General features: G+C 53.4%; 2 protein-coding genes across 5 annotated transcripts; both read right to left on the bottom strand.

Moving 5' to 3' along the window:
- LOC115385793 (RPA-related protein RADX) lies at window positions 1–10,117 on the bottom strand. 2 transcript variants are annotated; one of them, XM_030087867.1, is made up of 19 exons: window positions 9,866–10,117; window positions 9,036–9,138; window positions 8,725–8,914; window positions 8,548–8,657; window positions 8,347–8,478; window positions 8,109–8,275; window positions 7,470–7,626; window positions 7,283–7,391; window positions 6,963–7,054; window positions 6,767–6,892; window positions 6,151–6,243; window positions 5,909–6,076; window positions 5,697–5,821; window positions 5,455–5,615; window positions 2,036–2,086; window positions 1,930–1,970; window positions 1,596–1,856; window positions 1,289–1,417; window positions 1–196 (listed from the first exon to the last, which is right to left on the bottom strand). In XM_030087867.1, the coding sequence occupies exons 1-19, from the start codon at window positions 9,992–9,994 to the stop codon at window positions 75–77; spliced, it is 2,466 nt and encodes an 821-aa protein (XP_029943727.1). In that variant the 5' UTR covers window positions 9,995–10,117; the 3' UTR covers window positions 1–74. The 2 variants fall into 2 exon arrangements, with proteins under 2 accessions (XP_029943727.1, XP_029943728.1); XM_030087868.1 differs by lacking the exons at window positions 1–196; window positions 1,289–1,417; window positions 1,930–1,970 and having other exon boundaries at window positions 1,736–1,856.
- A 450-nt stretch (window positions 10,118–10,567) lies between these two features.
- Window positions 10,568–18,554, bottom strand: ift46 (intraflagellar transport 46 homolog (Chlamydomonas)). Of its 3 annotated transcripts, XM_030087855.1 has the most exons (6): window positions 18,036–18,554; window positions 17,320–17,603; window positions 12,817–12,910; window positions 12,607–12,735; window positions 10,729–11,118; window positions 10,568–10,619 (listed from the first exon to the last, which is right to left on the bottom strand). In XM_030087855.1, exons 1-5 carry the CDS (start codon window positions 18,168–18,170, stop codon window positions 10,765–10,767), a joined length of 996 nt encoding a protein of 331 aa, XP_029943715.1. In that variant the 5' UTR covers window positions 18,171–18,554; the 3' UTR covers window positions 10,568–10,619; window positions 10,729–10,764. The 3 variants fall into 3 exon arrangements, with proteins under 3 accessions (XP_029943715.1, XP_029943714.1, XP_029943716.1); XM_030087854.1 differs by having other exon boundaries at window positions 10,570–11,118; XM_030087856.1 differs by having other exon boundaries at window positions 10,570–11,118; window positions 17,320–17,600; window positions 18,036–18,536.
- Between the last annotated feature and the right edge of the window lie 3,540 nt (window positions 18,555–22,094).

The following is a 22,094-nucleotide window of genomic DNA, read 5'->3' as shown; positions in this document are numbered from 1 at the left end:
GCAGGACTGGGATGGGGGGCAGCAGGACTGGGATGGGGTCAGAGGACTGGGATGGGGGGCAGCAGGACTGGGGGTCAGCTGAGACGGAAGGCTCGGCTCAGGACCAGCTCCGTAGAGGCTCCGCCCAAATGACACGCCTCCAGGACACACACCAGCCTCTGATTGGCCAGCTGGGGCGCCATGGTGACCAGATCAGCTGAGGAAGACAGAGACAGAGGACCAATCAGAGGACAGACAGAGACAGAGGACCAATCAGAGGACATGCAGAGACAGAGGACCAATCAGAGGACAGACAGAGACAGAGGGCCAATCAGAGGACAGACAGAGACAGAGGGCCAATCAGAGGACAGGCAGAAGACCAATCAGCGGAGAGACAGAGAGACAGAGGACCAATCAGAGGACAGACAGAGACAGAGGGCCAATCAGAGGACAGACAGAGACAGAGGACCAATCAGAGGACAGGCAGTGGTCCTGGTCTCTGGGGTCCTGGTCTCTGGGGTCCTGGTCCCTGAGGTCCTGGTCTCTGGGCCCTGGTCTCTGGGGTCCTGGTCCCTGAGGTCCTGGTCTCTGGGGTCCTGGTCTCTCAGGTCCTGGTCTCTGGGGTCCTGGTCTCTCAGGTCCTGGTCTCTGGGCCCTGGTCTCTGGGGTCCTGGTCTCTGTCCCCTGGTCTCTGGGGTCCTGGTCTCTGGGGTCCTGGTCTCTGAGGTCCTGGTCTCTGAGGTCCTGGTCTCTGAGGTCCTGGTCTCTGGGGTCCTGGTCTCTCAGGTCCTGGTCTCTGGGCCCTGGTCTCTGCCTCCTGGTCTCTGAGGTCCTGGTCTCTGAGGTCCTGGTCTCTGGGGTCCTGGTCTCTGGGGTCCTGGTCTCTGAGGTCCTGGTCCCTGGGGTCCTGGTCTCTCAGGTCCTGGTCTCTGGGCCCTGGTCTCTGGGGTCCTGGTCTCTCAGGTCCTGGTCTCTGGGGTCCTGGTCTCTCAGGTCCTGGTCTCTGGGCCCTGGTCCCTGAGGTCCTGGTCTCTGGGGTCCTGGTCCCTGAGGTCCTGGTCTCTGGGGTCCTGGTCTCTGTCTCCTGGTCTCTGGGGTCCTGGTCTCTGAGGTCCTGGTCTCTGGGGTACTGGTCTCTGGGGTCCTGGTCTCTGAGGTCCTGGTCTCTGGGCCCTGGTCTCTGGGGTCCTGGTCTCTGAGGTCCTGGTCTCTGGGGTACTGGTCTCTGGGGTCCTGGTCTCTGAGGTCCTGGTCTCTGGGGTCCTGGTCCTGGTCCTGGTCCTGGTCCTGGTCCTGGTCCTGGACTGACCTGCGGAGGGCGGCGGTGAGTCTGAGCTGAAGGCTCCGTGGGATAGAATGGAGGTCCAGGTGTTAGAGTGACAGAAGGACGACGGCTGAGGGACGAAGACGGAGTGGACGGACACACCGTCTGAGAGAGCTACACACACACACACACACACACACACACACACACACACACACACACACACACACACACACACACACACACACACACACACACACACACACACACACACACACACACACACACACACACACGTGTCAAACCAGCTTGTGAGTTCTGTGTGTGTGTGTGTGTGTGTGTGTGTGTGTACCTCTCAGTCTCAGTGTGTAGTAGTCCTTGAGGACAGACACAAACTTCCTGTCGTCCCCCCTCCGTCCTCCCGTTGCCATGGCAGCAGCCTGCTGCTCCCTGAGGGCGTGGTCGTAACGCACTGGCAGCGTCTCCACGGCAACGGGTGGAATGACAGGCGGAAGGGGGGCGGAGACGAAGGAGGACGCGTCGTCCTCGTCCTCGTCCTCGTCCTCGTCCTCGTCCTCTCGGTGCAGGAACTCCATGGAGGCCTCAAAGAGCGCTGCAGCACAGAGAGGTGCATGATGGGAGATGAGGCCTGCAGCTCACAGCTCCAGCTCCAGCAGCTGACTCACCTGTCCTCCTGCTGTCCTGCTGCAGCGGGACCCACGGACACCTGGAGACACACACAGCTGCAGGACGGCAGACATGGAGGACATCAGGGGACGAAGGGACACTGACCTGGAAGCCTCAGCTGCCGAGAACAGCCGCTTCCTCTTCAAGACGCTTGATCTGGAAACACAAATGTTCACAGGTCAGATGTTTACAGACTGAATGTTTACAGGTCAGACGTTTACAGTTTAAATGTTTACAGACTGAATGTTTACAGGTTAATGTTTACAGACTGAATGTTTACAGGTCAGATGTTTACAGACTGAATGTTTACAGGTCAGATGTTTACAGACTGAATGTTTACAGGTCAGATGTTTACAGTTTAAATGTTTACAGACTGAATGTTTACAGGTCAGATGTTTACAGACTGACTGTTTACAGGTCAGATGTTTACAGACTGACTGTTTACAGGTCAGATGTTTACAGACTGAATGTTTACAGGTCAGATGTTTACAGTTTAAATGTTTACAGACTGAATGTTTACAGGTCAGATGTTTACAGACTGAATGTTTACAGGTAAGATGTTTACAGTTTAAATGTTCACAGGTCAGATGTTTACAGGTCAGATGTTTACAGACTGAATGTTTACAGGTCAGATGTTTACAGACTGAATGTTTACAGGTCAGATGTTTACAGTTTAAATGTTCACAGGTCAGATGTTTACAGACTGAATGTTTACAGGTCAGATGTTTACAGACTGAATGTTTACAGGTCAGATGTTTACAGTTTAAATGTTCACAGGTCAGATGTTTACAGACTGAATGTTTACAGGTCAGATGTTTACAGCTTAAATGTTTACAGGTCAGATGTTTACAGTTTAAATGTTTACAGGTTAGATGTTTACAGACTGAATGTTTACAGGTCAGATGTTTACAGTTTAAATGTTTACAGGTCAGATGTTTACAGTTTAAATGTTTACAGGTTAGATGTTTACAGACTGAATGTTTACAGGTCAGATGTTTACAGTTTAAATGTTTACAGGTCAGACGTTTACAGTTTAAATGTTTACAGACTGAATGTTTACAGGTCAGATGTTTACAGACTGAATGTTTACAGGTCAGATGTTTACAGTGTAAATGTTTACAGACTGAATGTTTACAGGTCAGACGTTTACAGTTTAAATGTTTACAGACTGAATGTTTACAGTTTAAATGTTTACAGACTGAATGTTTACAGGTCAGATGTTTACAGACTGAATGTTTACAGGTCAGACGTTTACAGACTGAATGTTTACAGGTCAGATGTTTACAGGTCAGATGTTTACAGTTTAAATGTTTACAGGTCAGATGTTTACAGACTGACTGTTTACAGGTCAGATGTTTACAGTTTAAATGTTTACAGACTGAATATTTACAGGTCAGATGTTTACAGACTGACTGTTTACAGGTCAGACGTTTACAGACTGAATGTTTACAGGTCAGATGTTTACAGTTTAAATGTTTACAGACTAAATGTTTACAGGTCAGATGTTTACAGACTGAATGTTTACAGGTCAGATGTTCACAGTTTAAATGTTTACAGACTGAATGTTTACAGGTCAGATGTTTACAGCTTAAATGTTTACAGGTCAGATGTTTACAGTTTAAATGTTTACAGGTTAGATGTTTACAGACTGAATGTTTACAGGTCAGATGTTTACAGTTTAAATGTTTACAGGTCAGATGTTTACAGTTTAAATGTTTACGGGTTAGATGTTTACAGACTGAATGTTTACAGGTCAGATGTTTACAGACTGAATGTTTACAGGTCAGATGTTTACAGTTTAAATGTTTACAGGTTAGATGTTTACAGACTGAATGTTTACAGGTCAGATGTTTACAGACTGGATGTTGACAGATTGGATGTTTACAGAGTAGATGTTTACAGTTTAAATGTTTACAGCAGTGGTTTTCAAAGTGTGAGGCGCCTCCCCTGGGGGGCGCCAGAGGGTTTCACGGGAGGCGCGACAGAGAAGAAAAAAAAAAAAACGTGTGGGCTTCCCAAGCAGCCGCAGTGTGTCCTGTGAGATTCCTCACCCCCGCCCCCCGCTAGGGATGGGAATTGAGAACCGATTCTTTTGTAGAACCGGTTCCTCATGTCTCAATTCCAAGGAATTATTTGGCTGTCTCCTTAATGGTTCCGCTTATCGGTTCCGCTGTGCGTGACGACGTACAATGGACTCCCAGCAGCTCCGGCGGCTGCGGTCCGCTCTGGCGCCGCTACAGAGCCGCGGACCGGAAACTTTCAGCGAGGATCCCATTTCCTCACTCCGGAGCCGCTTCAGTCTAAACAGAACCAAGTCGGTTGCCAGATGGAGAGTAGATACGTGTTCCTAAAACAGTGATTTCAAAATAAAATCTGTGTCGTGTTTTTTCCTTCACATTGTTTTTTTAATTCTTCTGGTAGAATATATGACAAACAACGCGATCTGATCATTATCTGCATTAGAAGAATGAACGATGTTGTTCTTACTCACTGTAGGAAAGTCAAACGACACCAAAATTGCACAAATCAAAGCTCCATGACCGGAGCGGCTGTGTTGCCAGATTGGACGGGTTTCTGCACAGTCAAGCTTCTTTAGAACCCGAGGTGGGTTGATGGACTGGCTATGTGTTTGTGACGTGTTTGTTTTAAAATGCAAATCCGGTTTTTACGGTTTTAACATGCATTTTCTACAGAGATGGAGGTTTGGACTGCTTTCTATTGTTGGATGGTTGGGGGCGACTGGCAGCTGCTAAGCTTTCATGACATGGATATTTTTTTCTTCTGTTCAGGATGAAGATATTAAACAGTAAACACCCCATTTGTATTGTTTCATTTCATGAGAATCGATAACAGAATTGTCATGGAATCGTAACAATAAGCAGAATTTGATAATGCTCAGACGATAGGAGTAAGCGGGTAAAGGGGGGGGCACCATGCTTTTGACTTCTCTTTGGGGAGGCTCACTATTCCACACTTTGAAAACCCCTGGTTTACAGGTTAGATGTTTACAGATTAAATGTTTACAAGTTAGATTTTTACAGATTACATGTTTACAGCCTAGATGTTTACAGAGTAGATGCTTACAGTTTAAATGTTTACAGGTTAGATGTTTACAGGTTAAATGTGTACAGTTTAAATGTTTATAGTTGAGATGTTTACAGATTAAATGTTTACAAGTTAGATTTTTACAGATTAGATGTTTACAGGCTAGATGTTTACAATTTTGATGTTTACAGGTTAAATGTGTACAGTTTAAATGTTTACAGTTTAGATGTTTACAGATTAAATGTTTACAAGTTAGATTTTTACAGATTAGATGTTTACAGGCTAGATGTTTACAGTTTTGATGTTTACAGGTTAAATGCTTACAGTTTAAATGTTTACAGGTTAGATGTTTCCAGAGGTTCTTCTATGAACTCTGCTTCCTGGTTCTGGTGTGGGAGGGTTGGGGTTAGGTGTGGTGTGGGACCCTAGCAGGGGACGACCTTTGACCTCCACAGAGGAAGTGTGGATGCGGTTCTGACCTGCGAGGCGTCCTTGGACTGTGCGCTGAGGACGGTGAGGATAAGGACACCCGGCAGCAGGAGGACAGAGAGGACGGGGGTCTGGACGGGGGGAGGGGGGAGCAGGAGGACACGGGGCCGATGGACGAGTTTCTGTCCGTCCAGGCCCAGGAGCGGACGTCCTGCGGGACAGACGAAGCGTCAGGACGAGCCGAGCCGAGCCGAGGTTCAACTCCACAGTAGAGACAACGGCCTCGAGTCACCTCTCCTCCGCCGCCGCAGGTAACCATGGTAACCGTGGCCTGGATGCACAGGGTCCGTCGCTCCCGGTAACAGAGCGTCTCCACGACCCTCTGAAGCTCCGCCCCTCGCAGGAAGCCCAGGTCACCTGGGCAGGGTCACAGCAGAGGGCGGAGTCCTCAGAACCAGGACCAGGACCTGGACCCCAGGACACCAGCAGATGCCACCAGCTGACCTCCACTGCTCTGCATCAGCGTTTCCAAGGAGACCGGAGGAGGCGGGAATACGAAGAATCCTCCAATCAGAGCGCGGCGCAGCACCTGCTGGTCGTCCTGAAGGCGGAGCCACCGCAGGAAGCTCCGGACGGGGCGGAGCTTCCGGTAAGGCATCTGGGAGTGGTGACCTGTCCGGAGACCGGGCGGCGTCAGGACAGACGGCCCAATCGGCTCTCAGAGACGGACGGGGGCGGAGCCTTACCTGTGCAGTACACCTGGGTGAAGGTGGTGTTGGTCAGGAAGCAGGACGGGGGACAGTGGACCACCTTCAGTCTGCAGCAGACCACCACCGACACTGGAGACACCAGAGACACACCGGGTGAGACGCAGAGGACAGAGACGCAGAGGACACAGTGAGAGGAGAGACAGTGAGAGGGGAGACGACAGACAGCCAGAGGACAGTCAGTGGACAGAGAGTTAGTGGACAGTCTGAGGACAGACAACCAGAGGACAGCCAGAGGACAGAGAGATAAAAGACAGAGTGAGAGGACATCCAGAGGACAGACAGCCAGAGGAGAGACAGCCAGAGGACAGCCAGAGGACGGATAGTCAGAGGACAGACAGCCAGAGGACAGCCAGAGGACAGTCAGAGGACAGCCAGAGGACAGACAGCCAGAGGACAGACAGCCAGAGGACAGACAGCCAGAGGACAGCCAGAGGACAGCCAGAGGACAGACAGTGGACAGCCAATCAGAGGACAGACAGTCAGAGGACGGAGAATCAGAGGACAGTCAGAGGACAGTCAGAGGACAGACAGACATAGGACAGTCAGAGGACAGTCAGAGGACAGTCAGAGGACAGTCAGAGGACGGACTGACTCGGCAGCAGCTGCTGGTGGACGTCAGGCTGAGAGGTGGAGAAGAGCTTCACCATGATTGGCTGGTCACTGGCTCCGTCCTCCAATCGTAGCCAGCGGTACTCCAGAAGCCCCGCCTCCCGGCCGTCTGAGGACACAACACATCCTGGATCAAGTTTCACTGGCCTCAGCGCTGCTGTCGCCACGGCAACACCCACCCTCGCTCCTGATTCGCTCCGATCGTCCTGAGAAGGTCAGCAGGCCGATGACATCACACACATCGCCATGACGACGGTCCAGCAGCTCCTGACTGACAGACACACAGGTGCAGCGACTGTACCTGCTGAAGGTGTAGGTGGGCGGAGCCAGCGACTGTACCTGTTATATAGGTGTAGGTGGGCGGAGCCAGGGACTGTACCTGTTATATAGGTGTAGGTGGGCGGAGCCAGCGACTGTACCTGTTATATAGGTGTAGGTGGGCGGAGCCAGCGACTGTACCTGTTATATAGGTGTAAGTGGGCGGAGCCAGCGACTGTACCTGTTGCAGAAGGTGTAGGTGGGCGGAGCCGGCAGGTGGGCGGGGGAAACAGAGGATTGTGGGAGCAGGGAGATGTGGGTGTGCGGGTTCCTGCTGTTGGCACTCAGCTCTGCACACACAACAGCAAGGCATGCTGGGAGTTAGAGTCCAGCGCCGCAGCAGAACGGAACCGGCAGCAGAACCTCACCGATGTCATCAGAACCCGCCGCGTAGCGAAGCTTCACTCGGTAGCGGCGCAGGCTGATGATGTCACCAGGCTGCAGGCGGCAGAACCAACGCACACACACACTGTTCCACAACACCACACACACACACCCTGTAGGGTCACACACCTCCAGCAAGGCCTGCGTGTGCGCACGCGCATGCATGTGCGCACACACACACGCATGTGCGCACACACACACACACACACACACACACACACACACACACACACACACACACACACACACACACACACACACACACACACACACACACACACACACAGTTCACTGCTGCTCTTGAGACATGAAGAGAACAGAGAACCCAGTAGGACATCTAACACCATAACACACACCTGCAGAACCCTGAAGAACCCTGCAGAACCCAGCAGAACTCCACAGAACCCTGCAGAAGTCCACAGAACCCTGCAGAACCCTGCAGAACCCAGCAGAACCCTGTGGAACCCTGAAGAACCCTGTGGAACCCTGCAGAACCCAGCAGAACCCTGTGGAACCCAGCAGAACCCAGCAGAACCCTGTGGAACCCAGCAGAACCCAGCAGAACCCTGCAGAACCCAGCGGAACCCTGTGGAACCCAGCAGAACCCTGACCCTCCCTCTGACCTTATAAGGACAGGCGCAGTTCCTGTCCGTCTTCCCGAAGTACAGGAGGCGGGACTTGTTGAGGATGCGGACGATCAGCTGACGGTCCACCGTCCCCCGGGTGAGGCGGCGGCGCCCGGACAGGAAGTCGTCCCTGAGCCGGGACACGCTGAGGACGGGGCGTCCTCCTGCAGACAGACAGCCGTCAGCGGGACCGGACGGACCGGGACCGCTGGGACGGATGGAGGCGGCCGGACACCTGGGCGGTCCTCCTCCGGGTCCGGGCGGTCCTCGGGGGGCGGGGCCTGTGTCCAGGCGTCCCCGCTGGGGTCCACGTTGTTCCACAGCGGCAGGAAGACGCTCCGATTGGCTCTCAGAGGAGCCAGAGGCCCTGCCAACCAATCACAGCTCGGTTTCCCGTCCAGGTGAGTGATGACATCACCGTGACATCATCACTCACCCGCAGGCGGACAGGACCCGAACCAGGGCAGCTCGTCCCAGTCCCCGTCCGTCCCGGGGCGTCCTCCGTCCTCCGCCTCGTCCCTCAGCTCCACGCTCACCAGCCTGAAGCTGCGGACGTCCACACCTGAGCCCCGCCGTCCCGCCGTCCCGCGGCCCCGCCCCCGTCCCCACTCACCTGTCCGCGTCCCCGCCCGCCCCTGGGCATGCTGGGAGCTGGGCGCTGAGGGCGGGGCTGAAGGCGGAGCTGTACAGAGCGCGTCCGGGACGCAGGACGCGTCTCTCCACCAGCCGGTTGAGTCCAGGATCCAGAGTCACCTGCAGCCTGCAGTCCCCGTCCGTCAAGGTGACGTCATACAGGTCGTCCCCTGGAGACGGGGACAGGGGGGTCAGCGGGACAGGGGGGACAGCAGGGACAGCAAGGACAGGGGGGGCGGGGGGGGCAGCAGGGACAGCAGGGACAGCAGGGACGGGTCTGTCCGGTCTCACCACAGAGGACAGCCTCGGGGAAGTAGACGCTGGACCCCTGGTCTCTGGTGTACCGCCGCAGGTCCAACACTCGCAGGACGTCTCTGCAGAGGACCGGAGACGCCTGCGAGACAAAGGACAGGGACAAACCTGTCATGATGCACCTGTGACGAAGTGGGACAGATGGACAGGAGTGAGACAGATGGACGGGAGTGAGACACATGGACAGGAGTGAGACAGATGGACAGGAGTGAGACAGATGGACGGGAGTGAGACAGATGGACGGGAGTGAGACAGATGGACAGGAGTGAGACAGATGGACGGGAGTGAGACAGATGGACAGGAGTGAGACAGATGGACGGGAGTGAGACAGATGGACGGGAGTGATGGATGGACAGGAGTGAGACATATGGACAGAGGGGATGATAGATGGACAGGAGTGGGGCAGATGGACAGGAGTGAGACAGATGGACAGGAGTGAGACAGATGGACGGGAGTGAGACAGATGGACGGGAGTGATGGATGGACAGGAGTGAGACATATGGACAGAGGGGATGATAGATGGACAGGAGTGAGACAGATGGACAGAGGGGATGATAGATGGACAGGAGTGGGGCAGATGGACAGGAGTGGGACAGATGGACAGGAGTGAGACAGATGGACAGGAGTGAGACAGATGGACAGGAGTGAGACAGATGGACAGAGGGGATGATAGATGGACAGGAGTGGGGCAGATGGACAGGAGTGGGACAGATGGACAGGAGTGAGACAGATGGACAGAGGGGATGATAGATGGACAGACACAACTAGACGTCGCTGAGACGTGGACATAACATCCAAACAAAGCGGACCTGCGAGAGACCGGGTGTGTCCCTGGGCCGGTCCGGTCTTCCACTGGGTCTGTCTCGGGTCCAGTCCGGTCCCGGACCGGGTCTGGACCGGCGCAGAGTCCTGAGCAGGACGCAGCCTGCAGCCGCCATGACGGTTTGTCCAGACAATAACAACGCGGTGCATGACGGGAGAGAGAGATGGATGATACTCAGAGGGCTGCGATCCAAACACGAGCGAGCTTCATCCTCAGTCACGGCTCAGTCCCGAGGAGCTTCCGGAGAACGTCACCGCTTTTCTCTTTGTTAGCGACGGAGAGGTGGGCGGGGCCAGGGGACGTGACGTCATGATTGACAGAGGACAGTGGGTGGGGCCAGGGAGGCGCTGTGGCGGATTGTACAAACTTCTTCTGTGGACACACAACTTTGAGAGGAAGACGATGAGACGAGACAGGACTGTCCTCCAACCCCGGTGTCTCTGTCCACAGCTGTGAACACCGCTGACCGAGGACATTCTGCAAAACAAACCTCCAGCTATCCTACACAGGACGAGGACAAGAGGACAGACTGGAGGACTCTGGGAGACAAAAGGACAGACTGGAGGACTCTGGGAGACAAGAGGACAGACTGGAGGACTCTGGGAGAAAAGAGGACAGACTGGAGACTGACAGAGGGAATGTGGGCGGAGCCAGAACTAAAAATAAAGCCGACAGCAACCTGGACTTTTATTGTTTTATTGGGAGAAAACAGGAAGAGTAGAAAGAGCAGACAAGGGTGGGCGGGGCTGCAGGCCGTGTGGGCGGGGCCAGTGAGCCGCAGGCCGTGTGGGCGGGGCCAGTGAGCTGCAGGCCGCGGTGGGCGGGGCCAGTGAGCTGCAGGCCGTGTGGGCGGGGCCAGTGAGCCGCAGGCCGCGGTGGGCGGGGTCACTGCGCCCTGTGCACGAAGTGGGCGGAGTCTCTGAACTCCAGGTACAGGCTGAAGAGCAGGTGCAGCGACTGGATGCGGGAGCCGTACACGGGGACGTCCAGCAGGGCGCAGACCAGGTCCACGTAGCGGTCCAGGCCGCAGCGCAGCCGCGCCGGCGGCAGGCGCAGCCGCCGCAGCCGCTCCTCCAGCCGCGCCGGCCACTCCTGCATCAGCGCGTCCACGTCCGGCACGCGGCGGCCGTACGCCACGCTGGCCGCCGGCTTGGACCGGTGCAGCGCGCTGATGCTGTCCACCCAGCTGTCCACCAGCCGCGGGTTGGACTGGGGACAGGGGACGCTGCTCACCTTCACCTGGACGGACACACGGGGACACATGGGACACACGGGACAGGGCAGCTGGGTGTGTGTGCCTGTGGGGGGGGTGTGTGTACCGGTGTGTGTGAGTGTACCTGAGCAGTGTGTGTGTACCGGTGTGTGTGAGTGTACCTGAGCAGTGTGTGTGTACCGGTGTGTGTGTACCTGAGCAGTGTGTGTGTGTGTGTGTGTGTGTGTTTACCTGAGCAGTGTGTGTGTGTGTGTGTGTGTGTGTGTGTTTACCTGAGCAGTGTGTGTACTTGAGTGGTGTGTGTGTGTACCAGTGTGTGTGTACCTGAGCAGTGTGTGTGTACCGGTGTGTGTGTGTGTGTGTGTGTTTTACCTGAGCAGTGTGTGTGTACATGAGCGGTGTGTGTGTACCGGTGTGTGTGTGTGTGTGTGTACCTGAGCGGTGTGTATGTGTGTGTGTGTGTGTGTACATGAGTGGTGTGTGTGTACCGGTGTGTGTGTTTACCTGAGCAGTGTGTGTGTACCTGAGTGGTGTGTGTGTGTGTGTGTGTACCAGTGTGTGTGTACCTGAGCAGTGTGTGTGTACCGGTGTGTGTGTGTGTGTGTGTTTACCTGAGCAGTGTGTGTGTACATGAGCGGTGTGTGTGTGTGTGTGTGTTTACCTGAGCAGTGTGTGTGTACATGAGCGGTGTGTGTGTGTGTGTGTGTGTGTGTGTGTGTGTGTGTGTGTGTGTGTGTGTGTGTACCTGAGCGGTGTGTGTGTACCGGTGTGTGTGTGTGTGTGTGTGTGTGTGTGTGTACCTGAGCAGTGTGTGTGTACCGGTGTGTGTGTGTTTACCTGAGCAGTGTGTGCGTGCCGGTGTGTGTGTGTGTGTACCTGAGTGGTGTGTGTGTACCTGAGCGGTGTGTGTGTACCTGAGCGGTGTGTGTACCTGTGTGTGCACCAGTGTGTGTGTACCTGAGCGGTGTGTGTGTACGTGTGTGTGTGTGTACATGAGCGGTGTGTGTGTACCGGTGTGTGTGTACCGGTGTGTGTGTGTGTGTACCTGCGCGGTGTGTGTGTACCTGAGCAGTGTGTGTGTACCGGTGTGTGTGTGTGTGTGTGTGTGTGTTAACCTGAGCAGTGTGTGTGTACATGAGTGGTGTGTGTGTACCGGTGTGTGGGTACCTGAGCAGTGTGTGTGTACCAGTGTGCGGGTACCTGAGCGGTGTGTGTGTACCTGAGCAGTGTGTGTGTACCGGTGTGTGTGTGTGTTTACCTGAGCAGTGTGTGTGTACATGAGCGGTGTGTGTGTGTGTGTGTGTGTACCTGAGCGGTGTGTGTGTGTGTGTGTGTGTACCTGAGCTGTGTGTGTGTGTGTGTGTGTGTGTGTACCTGAGTGGTGTGTGTGTACCGGTGTGTGTGTGTGTGTACATGAGTGGTGTGTGTGTACCGGTGTGTGTGTGTGTGTGTACATGAGTGGTGTGTGTGTACCGGTGTGTGTGTGTACCTGAGCAGTGTGTGTGTGTGTGTACCTGCGCGGTGTGCTGCCGGCTGTCCTCAGACAGCCACAGTGACATCACGGTGGGATCAGACTGTTTCACACTCGGTTCATCCAGAACCTCCAAACCCAGAACGTCCGCTTTCCCATCGGGCCGTGGAACCTGAACGCCACACACACCTCCCAGTCAGTGTGTGTGTGTGTGTGTGTGTGTGTGTGTGTGTGTGTGTGTGTGTGTGTGTACCTTCAGGAATGCATCAATGTCTCCAACAGCTGGAATAAAGTCTGGAATGAACGGCTTCAGAGTGTGATCCAGCTCCAGAGACTGAGGGGAGAACCTGAGAGGAGGAGGAGGAAGAGGAGGAGGAGGAAGAGGAGGAGGAGGAGGAGGAGGAAGAAGAGGAGGAGGAGGAGCAGATGAAGATAGCAGTAGCTATGTAGTTATCATAGACCCCTTTCTCACGCTGTGTCCAGAAACAACAACTAGCGCACTAACATAGCCACGCTAACATAGCCATGCTAACGCAGCCACGCTAACATAGCCACGCTAACATAGCCATGCTAACATAGCCATGCTAACGCAGCCACGCTAACGTAGCCACGCTAACGTAGCCACGCTAACGTAGCCATGCTAACATAGCCATGCTAACGCAGCCACGCTAACATAGCCACGCTAACGCAGCCACGCTAACGCAGCCACGCTAACGCAGCCACGCTGTGGCCACGTCATCATGTCAGCTCCCGGGTGTGCCCCTCCCACTAAAGCCGGTTAAAACCCGGGTTGCCTACAGGGTGGGGGGACCCGGGTCGGGCTTCCTGCAGGGTGGGGGCAATGGGAAAGGGGCTTAGTATTGTGTAGTTGTGCAGCAGTGTGTAGCAGTGTGTAGTTGTGCAGTAGTGTAGTTGTGTAGCAGTGTGTAGTTGTGTGTAGCAGTGTGTAGCGGTGTGTAGTTGTGTGTAGCAGTGTGTAGATGTGTGTAGCAGTGTGTAGTTGTGCAGCAGTGTGTAGCAGTGTGTAGTTGTACGGCAGTGTGTAGTTGTGCAGCTGTGTTTAGCAGTGTGTAGTTGTGCAGCAGTGTGTAGCAGTGTGTAGTTGTACGGCAGTGTGTAGTTGTGCAGCTGCGTTTAGCAGTGTGTAGTTGTGCAGCAGTGTGTAGCAGTGTGTAGTTGTACGGCAGTGTGTAGTTGTGCAGCTGTGTTTAGCAGTGTGTAGTTGTGCAGCAGTGTGTAGCAGTGTGTAGTTGTACGGCAGTGTGTAGTTGTGCAGCTGCGTTTAGCAGTGTGTAGTTGTGCAGCAGTGTGTAGTTGTGCGGCAGTGTGTAGTTGTGCAGCAGTGTGTAGTTGTGTAGCAGTGTGTAGCAGTGTGTTGTTGTGTAGCGGTGTGTATCAGTGTGTACTTGTGCAGCAGTGTGTAGTTGTATGTAGCAGTGTGTAGTTGTATGTAGCAGTGTGTATCAGTGTGTAGTTGTGCAGCAGTGTGTAGTCGTGTAGCAGTGTGTAGTTGTGCAGCAGTGTGTAGTTGTATGTAGCAGTGTGTAGTTGTGCAGCAGTGTGTAGCAGTGTGTAGCTGTGCAGCAGTGTGTAGTTGTGCGGTTGTGCAGCAGTGTGTAGTTGTGCAGCAGTGTGTATCAGTGTGTAGTTGTGCGGCAGTGTGTAGTTGTGTAGCAGTGTGCAGCAGTGTGTAGTAGTGTAGTTGTGCGGCAGTGTGTAGTTGTGTAGTTGTGTAGCAGTGTGCAGCAGTGTGTAGTAGTGTAGTTGTGTAGTTGTGTAGTTGTGTAGCAGTGTGCAGCAGTGTGTAGTTGTGCAGTAGTGTAGTTGTGTAGCAGTGTGTAGTTGTGTGTAGCAGTGTGTAGCGGTGTGTAGTTGTGTGTAGCAGTGTGTAGATGTGTGTAGCAGTGTGTAGTTGTGCAGCAGTGTGTAGCAGTGTGTAGTTGTACGGCAGTGTGTAGTTGTGCAGCTGTGTTTAGCAGTGTGTAGTTGTGCAGCAGTGTGTAGTTGTGCGGCAGTGTGTAGTTGTGCAGCAGTGTGTAGTTGTGTAGCAGTGTGTAGCAGTGTGTTGTTGTGTAGCGGTGTGTATCAGTGTGTACTTGTGCAGCAGTGTGTAGTTGTATGTAGCAGTGTGTATCAGTGTGTAGTTGTGCAGCAGTGTGTAGTCGTGTAGCAGTGTGTAGTTGTGCAGCAGTGTGTAGTTGTATGTAGCAGTGTGTAGTTGTGCAGCAGTGTGTAGCAGTGTGTAGCTGTGCAGCAGTGTGTAGTTGTGCGGTTGTGCAGCAGTGTGTAGTTGTGCAGCAGTGTGTATCAGTGTGTAGTTGTGCGGCAGTGTGTAGTTGTGTAGTTGTGTAGCAGTGTGCAGCAGTGTGTAGTAGTGTAGTTGTGCGGCAGTGTGTAGTTGTGTAGTTGTGTAGCAGTGTGCAGCAGTGTGTAGTAGTGTAGTTGTGCGGCAGTGTGTAGTTGTGTAGTTGTGTAGCAGTGTGCAGCAGTGTGTAGTAGTGTAGTTGTGTAGTTGTGTAGCAGTGTGCAGCAGTGTGTAGTAGTGTAGTTGTGTAGCAGTGTGCAGCAGTGTGTATCAGTGTGTAGTTGTGCGGTTGTGCGGCAGTGTGTAGTTGTGCGGCAGTGTGTATCAGTGTGTAGTTGTGCGGTTGTGCAGCAGTGTGTAGTTGTGCGGTTGTGCGGCAGTGTGTAGTTGTGCGGCAGTGTGTATCAGTGTGTAGTTGTGCAGTAGTGTAGTTGTGTAGCAGTGTGTAGTTGTGTGTAGCAGTGTGTAGCGGTGTGTAGTTGTGTGTAGCAGTGTGTAGATGTGTGTAGCAGTGTGTAGTTGTGCAGCAGTGTGTAGCAGTGTGTAGTTGTACGGCAGTGTGTAGTTGTGCAGCTGTGTTTAGCAGTGTGTAGTTGTGCAGCAGTGTGTAGCAGTGTGTAGTTGTACGGCAGTGTGTAGTTGTGCAGCTGTGTTTAGCAGTGTGTAGTTGTGCAGCAGTGTGTAGTTGTGCGGCAGTGTGTAGTTGTGCAGCAGTGTGTAGTTGTGTAGCAGTGTGTAGCAGTGTGTTGTTGTGTAGCGGTGTGTATCAGTGTGTACTTGTGCAGCAGTGTGTAGTTGTATGTAGCAGTGTGTATCAGTGTGTAGTTGTGCAGCAGTGTGTAGTCGTGTAGCAGTGTGTAGTTGTGCAGCAGTGTGTAGTTGTATGTAGCAGTGTGTAGTTGTGCAGCAGTGTGTAGCAGTGTGTAGCTGTGCAGCAGTGTGTAGTTGTGCGGTTGTGCAGCAGTGTGTAGTTGTGCAGCAGTGTGTATCAGTGTGTAGTTGTGCGGCAGTGTGTAGTTGTGTAGTTGTGTAGCAGTGTGCAGCAGTGTGTAGTAGTGTAGTTGTGCGGCAGTGTGTAGTTGTGTAGTTGTGTAGCAGTGTGCAGCAGTGTGTAGTAGTGTAGTTGTGCGGCAGTGTGTAGTTGTGTAGTTGTGTAGCAGTGTGCAGCAGTGTGTAGTTGTGTAGTTGTGTAGCAGTGTGCAGCAGTGTGTAGTAGTGTAGTTGTGTAGCAGTGTGCAGCAGTGTGTATCAGTGTGTAGTTGTGCGGTTGTGCGGCAGTGTGTAGTTGTGCGGCAGTGTGTATCAGTGTGTAGTTGTGCGGCAGTGTGTATCAGTGTGTAGTTGTGCGGTTGTGCAGCAGTGTGTAGTTGTGCGGTTGTGCGGCAGTGTGTAGTTGTGCGGCAGTGTGTATCAGTGTGCAGCAGTGTGTAGTTGTGTAGTTGTGTAGCAGTGTGCAGCAGTGTGTATCAGTGTGTAGTCGTGCGGTTGTGCAGCAGTGTGTATCAGTGTGTAGTTGTGCGGTTGTGCAGCAGTGTGTAGTAGTGTAGTTGTGCGGCAGTGTGTAGTTGTGTAGTTGTGTAGCAGTGTGCAGCAGTGTGTAGTAGTGTAGTTGTGCGGCAGTGTGTATCAGTGTGTAGTTGTGCGGTTGTGCAGCAGTGTGTAGTAGTGTAGTTGTGCGGCAGTGTGTAGTTGTGTAGTTGTGTAGCAGTGTGCAGCAGTGTGTAGTAGTGTAGTTGTGCGGTTGTGCAGCAGTGTGTATCAGTGTGTAGTTGTGCGGTTGTGCAGCAGTGTGTAGTAGTGTAGTTGTGCAGCAGTGTGTAGTTGTGCAGCAGTGTGTAGTAGTGTAGTTGTGCAGCAGTGTGTAGTTGTGTAGCAGTGTGCAGCAGTGTGTAGTAGTGTAGTTGTGCGGTTGTGCAGCAGTGTGTATCAGTGTGTAGTTGTGCGGTTGTGCAGCAGTGTGTAGTAGTGTAGTTGTGCAGCAGTGTGTAGTTGTGCGGCAGTGTGTAGTTGTGTAGCAGTGTGCAGCAGTGTGTAGTAGTGTAGTTGTGCGGTTGTGCAGCAGTGTGTAGTAGTGTAGTTGTGCAGCAGTGTGTAGTTGTGCAGCAGTGTGTAGTTGTGCGGCAGTGTGTAGTTGTGTAGCAGTGTGCAGCAGTGTGTAGTAGTGTAGTTGTGCGGTTGTGCAGCAGTGTGTAGTAGTGTAGTTGTGCAGCAGTGTGTAGTTGTGCAGCAGTGTGTAGTTGTGCGGCAGTGTGTAGTTGTGTAGCAGTGTGCAGCAGTGTGTAGTAGTGTAGTTGTGCGGTTGTGCAGCAGTGTGTATCAGTGTGTAGTCGTGCGGTTGTGCAGCAGTGTGTAGTAGTGTAGTTGTGCAGCAGTGTGTAGTAGTGTAGTAGTGTAGTTGTGCGGTTGTGCAGCAGTGTGTATCAGTGTGTAGTTGTGCGGTTGTGCGCAGACCTGCTGATGTACTTGAACAGGTCCCGGATCTCCGTGGTAACCGGCAGGTTGGCGTACTCGGCCGGGTCGTACTGTCCCTCTGGACCTGCCGCCGTGTCCTCGTCCTCAGAGTCGTCTTCGTCAGTCTCCTCCTCCTCCTCCTCCTCCTCCTCCTCCTCCTCGGGACTCGTCCCCGGCTGACCTTTGACCTCGGCCCGGCGCTCCGACTCCCCGCTGCTGCTGTTGGTGGACATCAGGCTGAAGACTCTGCGTCTCCTGGAGGACGAGCTGCTCAGAGACCCCTGCTGGGAGGACAGACAGAGAGGGGACAGAGGAGGACATGAGAGGACACAGAGAGGGGACAGAGGAGGACATGAGAGGACACAGAGAGGGGGCAGACAGGAGGACATGGAGACCAGACAGAGAGGGGACAGAGGAGGACATGAGAGGACATGAGAGGACACAGAGAGGGGACAGAGGAGGACATGAGAGGACATGAGAGGACACAGAGAGGGGACAGAGGAGGACATGAGAGGACACAGAGAGGGGGCAGACAGGAGGACATGGAGACCAGACAGAGAGGGGACAGAGGAGGACATGAGAGGACACAGAGAGGGGACAGAGGACAGACAGAGTACATGGAGACAAGACAGAGAGGGGACAGAGGACAGACAGGAGGACCCAGAGGGGGACACGGAGAGGACAGGACTCAGACCGGAGGACTCCGTCCCCCGTACCTGGCGCGGCCCGGGACTCGGGCTGTCCCGGCTGTCCCGGCTGTCCTCGTCCTCTCCGTCCAGCTCCAGGCTCTCGTCGTACGGCTGGTTGTCCAGCAGCAGCCGGTCCGCGGCGGCCCGGCCGGCCCGCCTCATGGGCCCGGGCCCGGGGCGGGGCTACCGGGAGCAGGGCCCCGGCCGAGACGCTCCTCCGCCTCCTCGGACGGTGAAGTCCTGGTGCAGTCCCGGTCCTCCCGGTCCTCCTGGTCCTCCCGGTTCTCCTGGTCCTCCCAGTGGACTCCCGGTCCTCCTGGTCCTCCCGGTGGACTCCCGGTCCTCCCGGTCCTCCCGGCTCGGTCCTCCTTCGCTCACAGCCCGCAGTCAGACGCTGCTAGCTGCTAGCTGCTAGCCGCCACGGCTAACAGTCCCGTAACCAGGCAACGCGCGCCACGGGGCATGCTGGGTAATGGAGTCCGCTATGAAGCGCCAGCCTGTAGCCTTGGAGGACACGGTGTGGACAGATGACCCGGGACCGGAGTGGTCCAGACCGACAGCGGGGAGCGGTGCGCTGCTGCGGGAACCGGCAGACCGCGATGTGGTCCGGATACCGGCTGGTTTCCCGCTCCACGGAGACCGGACCGGACCGGACCGCTGACGAGGAGTTGGAGGCTGCTGGGCAGGAATCCAGCATGAAGCAGAGTCCGGTATCTCCACTGTGAATCCGGGGAGATCAGGGATGACTTTCCGGTTCATGCAGCACGCAGGGCCTTCTGGGGGACCCGGTGCGAACGCAGGGCCTTCTGGGGGATCCGGTGCGAACGCAGGGCCTTCTGGGGGATCCAGTGCTCCAGCCGAGCTTCCCTCAGACTGCGGTCTGAATCTGAGCGGTCTGTGGTGCTGGAGCCTGGACTGACTGAGGGTTGCTCCGGGGGGGGGCGGGCTCAGGTAAATCTGCCCCAAAACAACAAATCAGCTCCCGCTGCACCACACGGCTGGTTTGGTGTTCTCAGGACAGAGTTCAGCATTTCTTAGTCTGCAAGGTTCAGAGTGATTCTGTGAGCGTGTGTGGATGTATAGAATACTACTAGGAGTGTAACGGTATTTGTATTCGTCCCGTACCGTCACGGTACGGGGGTCACGGTTCGGCACACACAATCACACGAGGAATACACCAGTGAGTAAAAAAAAAAAAAAATTCCAACCTTAGATGGCGGTAATGAGCCTAAAAGCTGCCGGCAACCACCATTATCACAGAAGAAGAAGACGTAGAACAAGCAGGTCCAAACATGAACAAACAAAGAAGAAAGTCCAAGCGGAATGAGAGCTGCAGCGTGTGGCGGAGCGGATTAAACGGGGGAGTATTTGTTCCTCGTGCGTTCCCTCATACGGAGTGACGTGTGACGTGTCAGTAAACGGGAAGCAGCACAGTCAAAAAACCAGCAGAGAACGCCACGGTGGTGGAAAAACACTTTTTAAATACAAAACCCCGACATAAAAACATTGGAGAGGCGAGATGGAACCAAATCGCGCAGCAGCGAGTTGTATAAAGAGCTCCATAGCAGAATACGAGCGATAGCCGGCTGGTGTTATGGATGAACTGGTTCCCGTGTTAACGAATGACAGCGGAGGTCTGTGTAAACACAGGCTGATTACAGCAGTTGTTAAAGTAAGACTCACAAAAGACTTTAAACGTACACACTCCCTGGAACTGTCGATAACCGACGTTCGCCAGAACGACTAGATGTTTCAGTCATTATTGGTCACAAGTTAACACGGGCACCAGTTAATTCGAAACATCGGCATGCGGCGCAGAGCTCACACCGAGACGTGCTGCTCCGCACGGCGGTGCTGCGGTCAGGGGAGCAGCCGCTCCTTCAGCAGGTATCATGGAGATTTTGGGACATTATTTGAACAGATATCAGCAGATAAAAACTCTCTGCTTGGCGCTGAGGACTGCTGCTGCTGAGAGGAAGACCTGCAAGTTCCTCGTGAGACTTTGTGGGCATTGATGCTTTGTATGCTGTGCATGAATACACTCGCGTTTAATACTATTGTTTACAATCGGATTGAAAAAACACCATGTAAACTGGGCCAATAATGTGTCGCATGGGAAAGCTTGGGAAAAATGTTCTGGTACATTTGTGAGCTTTTTTTACTTTTTCCCCACTGTACCGAAAAACGTACCGAACCGTGACCCTTACACCGAGGTACGTACCGTACCGTGGCTTTTGTGTACCGTTACACCCCTATTGTTTAGCACTTTGGAGACTTCTGTCTGTTTTAAAAATGTGCTTTATAAATAAAGTGGATTGGATAATCTGTACAGGATGGTTTAGAGCAACAGAATGTGTCTGGAAGTGATTTATTATGGGAGTTCAGAGTGGCCGTGACTGCAGGACGGGACTCCAGGGCTCCTGCTCATATCCTCTACGGTGGAGGCTTTCTGTGAACGCTGGTCCAACGAATCACCTGCTTGAGACACAGACTTGTTTTTTAAACGTCTTTTTTAATCTTTCCACTCCAGGACATCCAGCAGACCTGTTTCCTCCAGACACAGCTGACTGGTTAGTGGATTAGTGGATCTGGGCCACAACCAGGTCCCAGCCCCCCCCCTGCAGGCCCCCCCCCCCCTGGAGCCCAGGCAGTGATGAACCTGCTGCAGGTCCCAGCCCCCCCCCTGCAGGTCCCCCCCCCTGGAGCCCAGGCAGTGATGAACCTGCTGGAAGCTGCAACAGGGGGAAGAGGAGCTGCTGAGAGTCTGGTGGCTTTACAGACCGTGTCAGGAAGTGACTGTGGCGGCGGCAGTGAACCGGTGGAGCAGCAGACCGCCACGCTGCAGCCGGAGGAGGGGGGGGGGCCTGTCAGGAGTGTTGACCGAGCTCACTGGATTCCTGACCACTGGCTGCAGGAGGAGATCAACCGACTCACTGCAGAGAATTTGGAATTCAGAACAAACTGACAGCTGCTGAAACTGGAGAAGAAACATTAAAGATGACGAGAAGGTTGGTTTTATACAGGCTGCCAACAGATGCCATATTGATGATGATGATGATGAAGAAGAAGACATACTTGTGCACCTGTGCTGCACTGATGAACACCGTGACACCGTTGTGCCTTCTGACTGAACTGTCAATGTTTCTGTGCCGTATTAAAGAACAGCTGGATTCTTTTTCATGAGGACTCCAAGCTGCTGCTTTTTACGTTTTGTGTTTCACATGACTTGTATTTGAGCTGCCAGATAAATATATGACTTTACTTTTAATTAGTTACCAGCTGAATGATGAAAGCAAAGAAACAATTCCACTGGAAAAACAGCTTTCTTTGGTATCAGCGTGCCTGCAGATTCACGGACAATTAAGAGGAAAGAACCAGTTACACTGGACACACATACTGTAGGTTCCTGAATAATGAAGCCCAAGCTGGACGCTCCGATCTCCTCCTGAAATCCACACGTCAAATACAAAAACCTCCACAGAACCCCCTCCATTCACTCAAACTGTTTAGTTCAAAGTCGTGTGAGAAAAACACAACGTCCAGAGAAATAAATGAAACTAGAATGGCACTCAGAGAGCGCAGACCTCCCACAGCTCAAATCAGTGAACACCATATCTAATGATTCATGGTGTTCTATGCTTCCTCACCAGACTCCAGGACCAGGTCTGTGGCTGCTGCGCTCATCTCGGTCGGGGGCTCCAGCCCCAGAATATTTCAGAATTGCCCCTGAATTTACAATTAAGATACATGTGTGTTAAATCACACTGACATCTACGGTGGCCGACAGGTGCAAACGCGCTGCAAACAGAAAACACCTGCAAGAAAGAAACGCTGCAAGAAAGAAACACTGCAAGAAAAAAAACGCTGCAAGAAAAAAAAAACGCCGCAAACACAGAAAACACCTGCAAGAGAAAAATGCTGCAAATTCAATCCACAACGGCAGTGCTCCAGGTCGCTCCAGGAAGAAGAAGAAGAAGAAGAAGAAAGTACGGAAGCCCTACAAGGACATGGTTAAATACTTTTTTTAATTTCCTCCGCTTTGCCGTGATAACGAGTTAGTTTCAGCGGTTTATCGAGAAGTCGACT

Source organism: Salarias fasciatus, unplaced genomic scaffold (genome assembly GCF_902148845.1).
Source record: "Salarias fasciatus unplaced genomic scaffold, fSalaFa1.1, whole genome shotgun sequence".
NCBI lineage: Eukaryota > Metazoa > Chordata > Actinopteri > Blenniiformes > Blenniidae > Salarias > Salarias fasciatus.
The sequence above is the reverse complement of the archived record's forward strand: the minus strand, read 5'-3'. Positions and strand labels throughout refer to the sequence as shown.

What these genes read in the sequence shown, in the direction of transcription:
- LOC115385793 (XM_030087867.1), bottom strand. Translation starts at nt 9,994, where the DNA reads ATGGCGGCTGCAGGCTGCGTCCTGCTCAGGACTCTGCGCCGGTCCAGA. An exon ending in CGGGTCCTGTCCGCCTGCGG is followed by an intron (nt 8,479 to 8,547) that starts GTGAGTGATGAT and finishes ATTGGTTGGCAG; the next exon opens with GGCCTCTGGCTCCTCTGAGA. An exon ending in TCGGCAGCTGAGGCTTCCAG is followed by an intron (nt 1,971 to 2,035) that starts GTCAGTGTCCCT and finishes GTGTGTCTCCAG; the next exon opens with GTGTCCGTGGGTCCCGCTGC.
- ift46 (XM_030087855.1), bottom strand. Translation starts at nt 18,170, where the DNA reads ATGAGGCGGGCCGGCCGGGCCGCCGCGGACCGGCTGCTGCTGGACAAC. An exon ending in CGAGTCCCGGGCCGCGCCAG is followed by an intron (nt 17,604 to 18,035) that starts GTACGGGGGACG and finishes CTGTCCTCCCAG; the next exon opens with CAGGGGTCTCTGAGCAGCTC. An exon ending in CTGTTCAAGTACATCAGCAG is followed by an intron (nt 12,911 to 17,319) that starts GTCTGCGCACAA and finishes TCCTCCTCTCAG; the next exon opens with GTTCTCCCCTCAGTCTCTGG.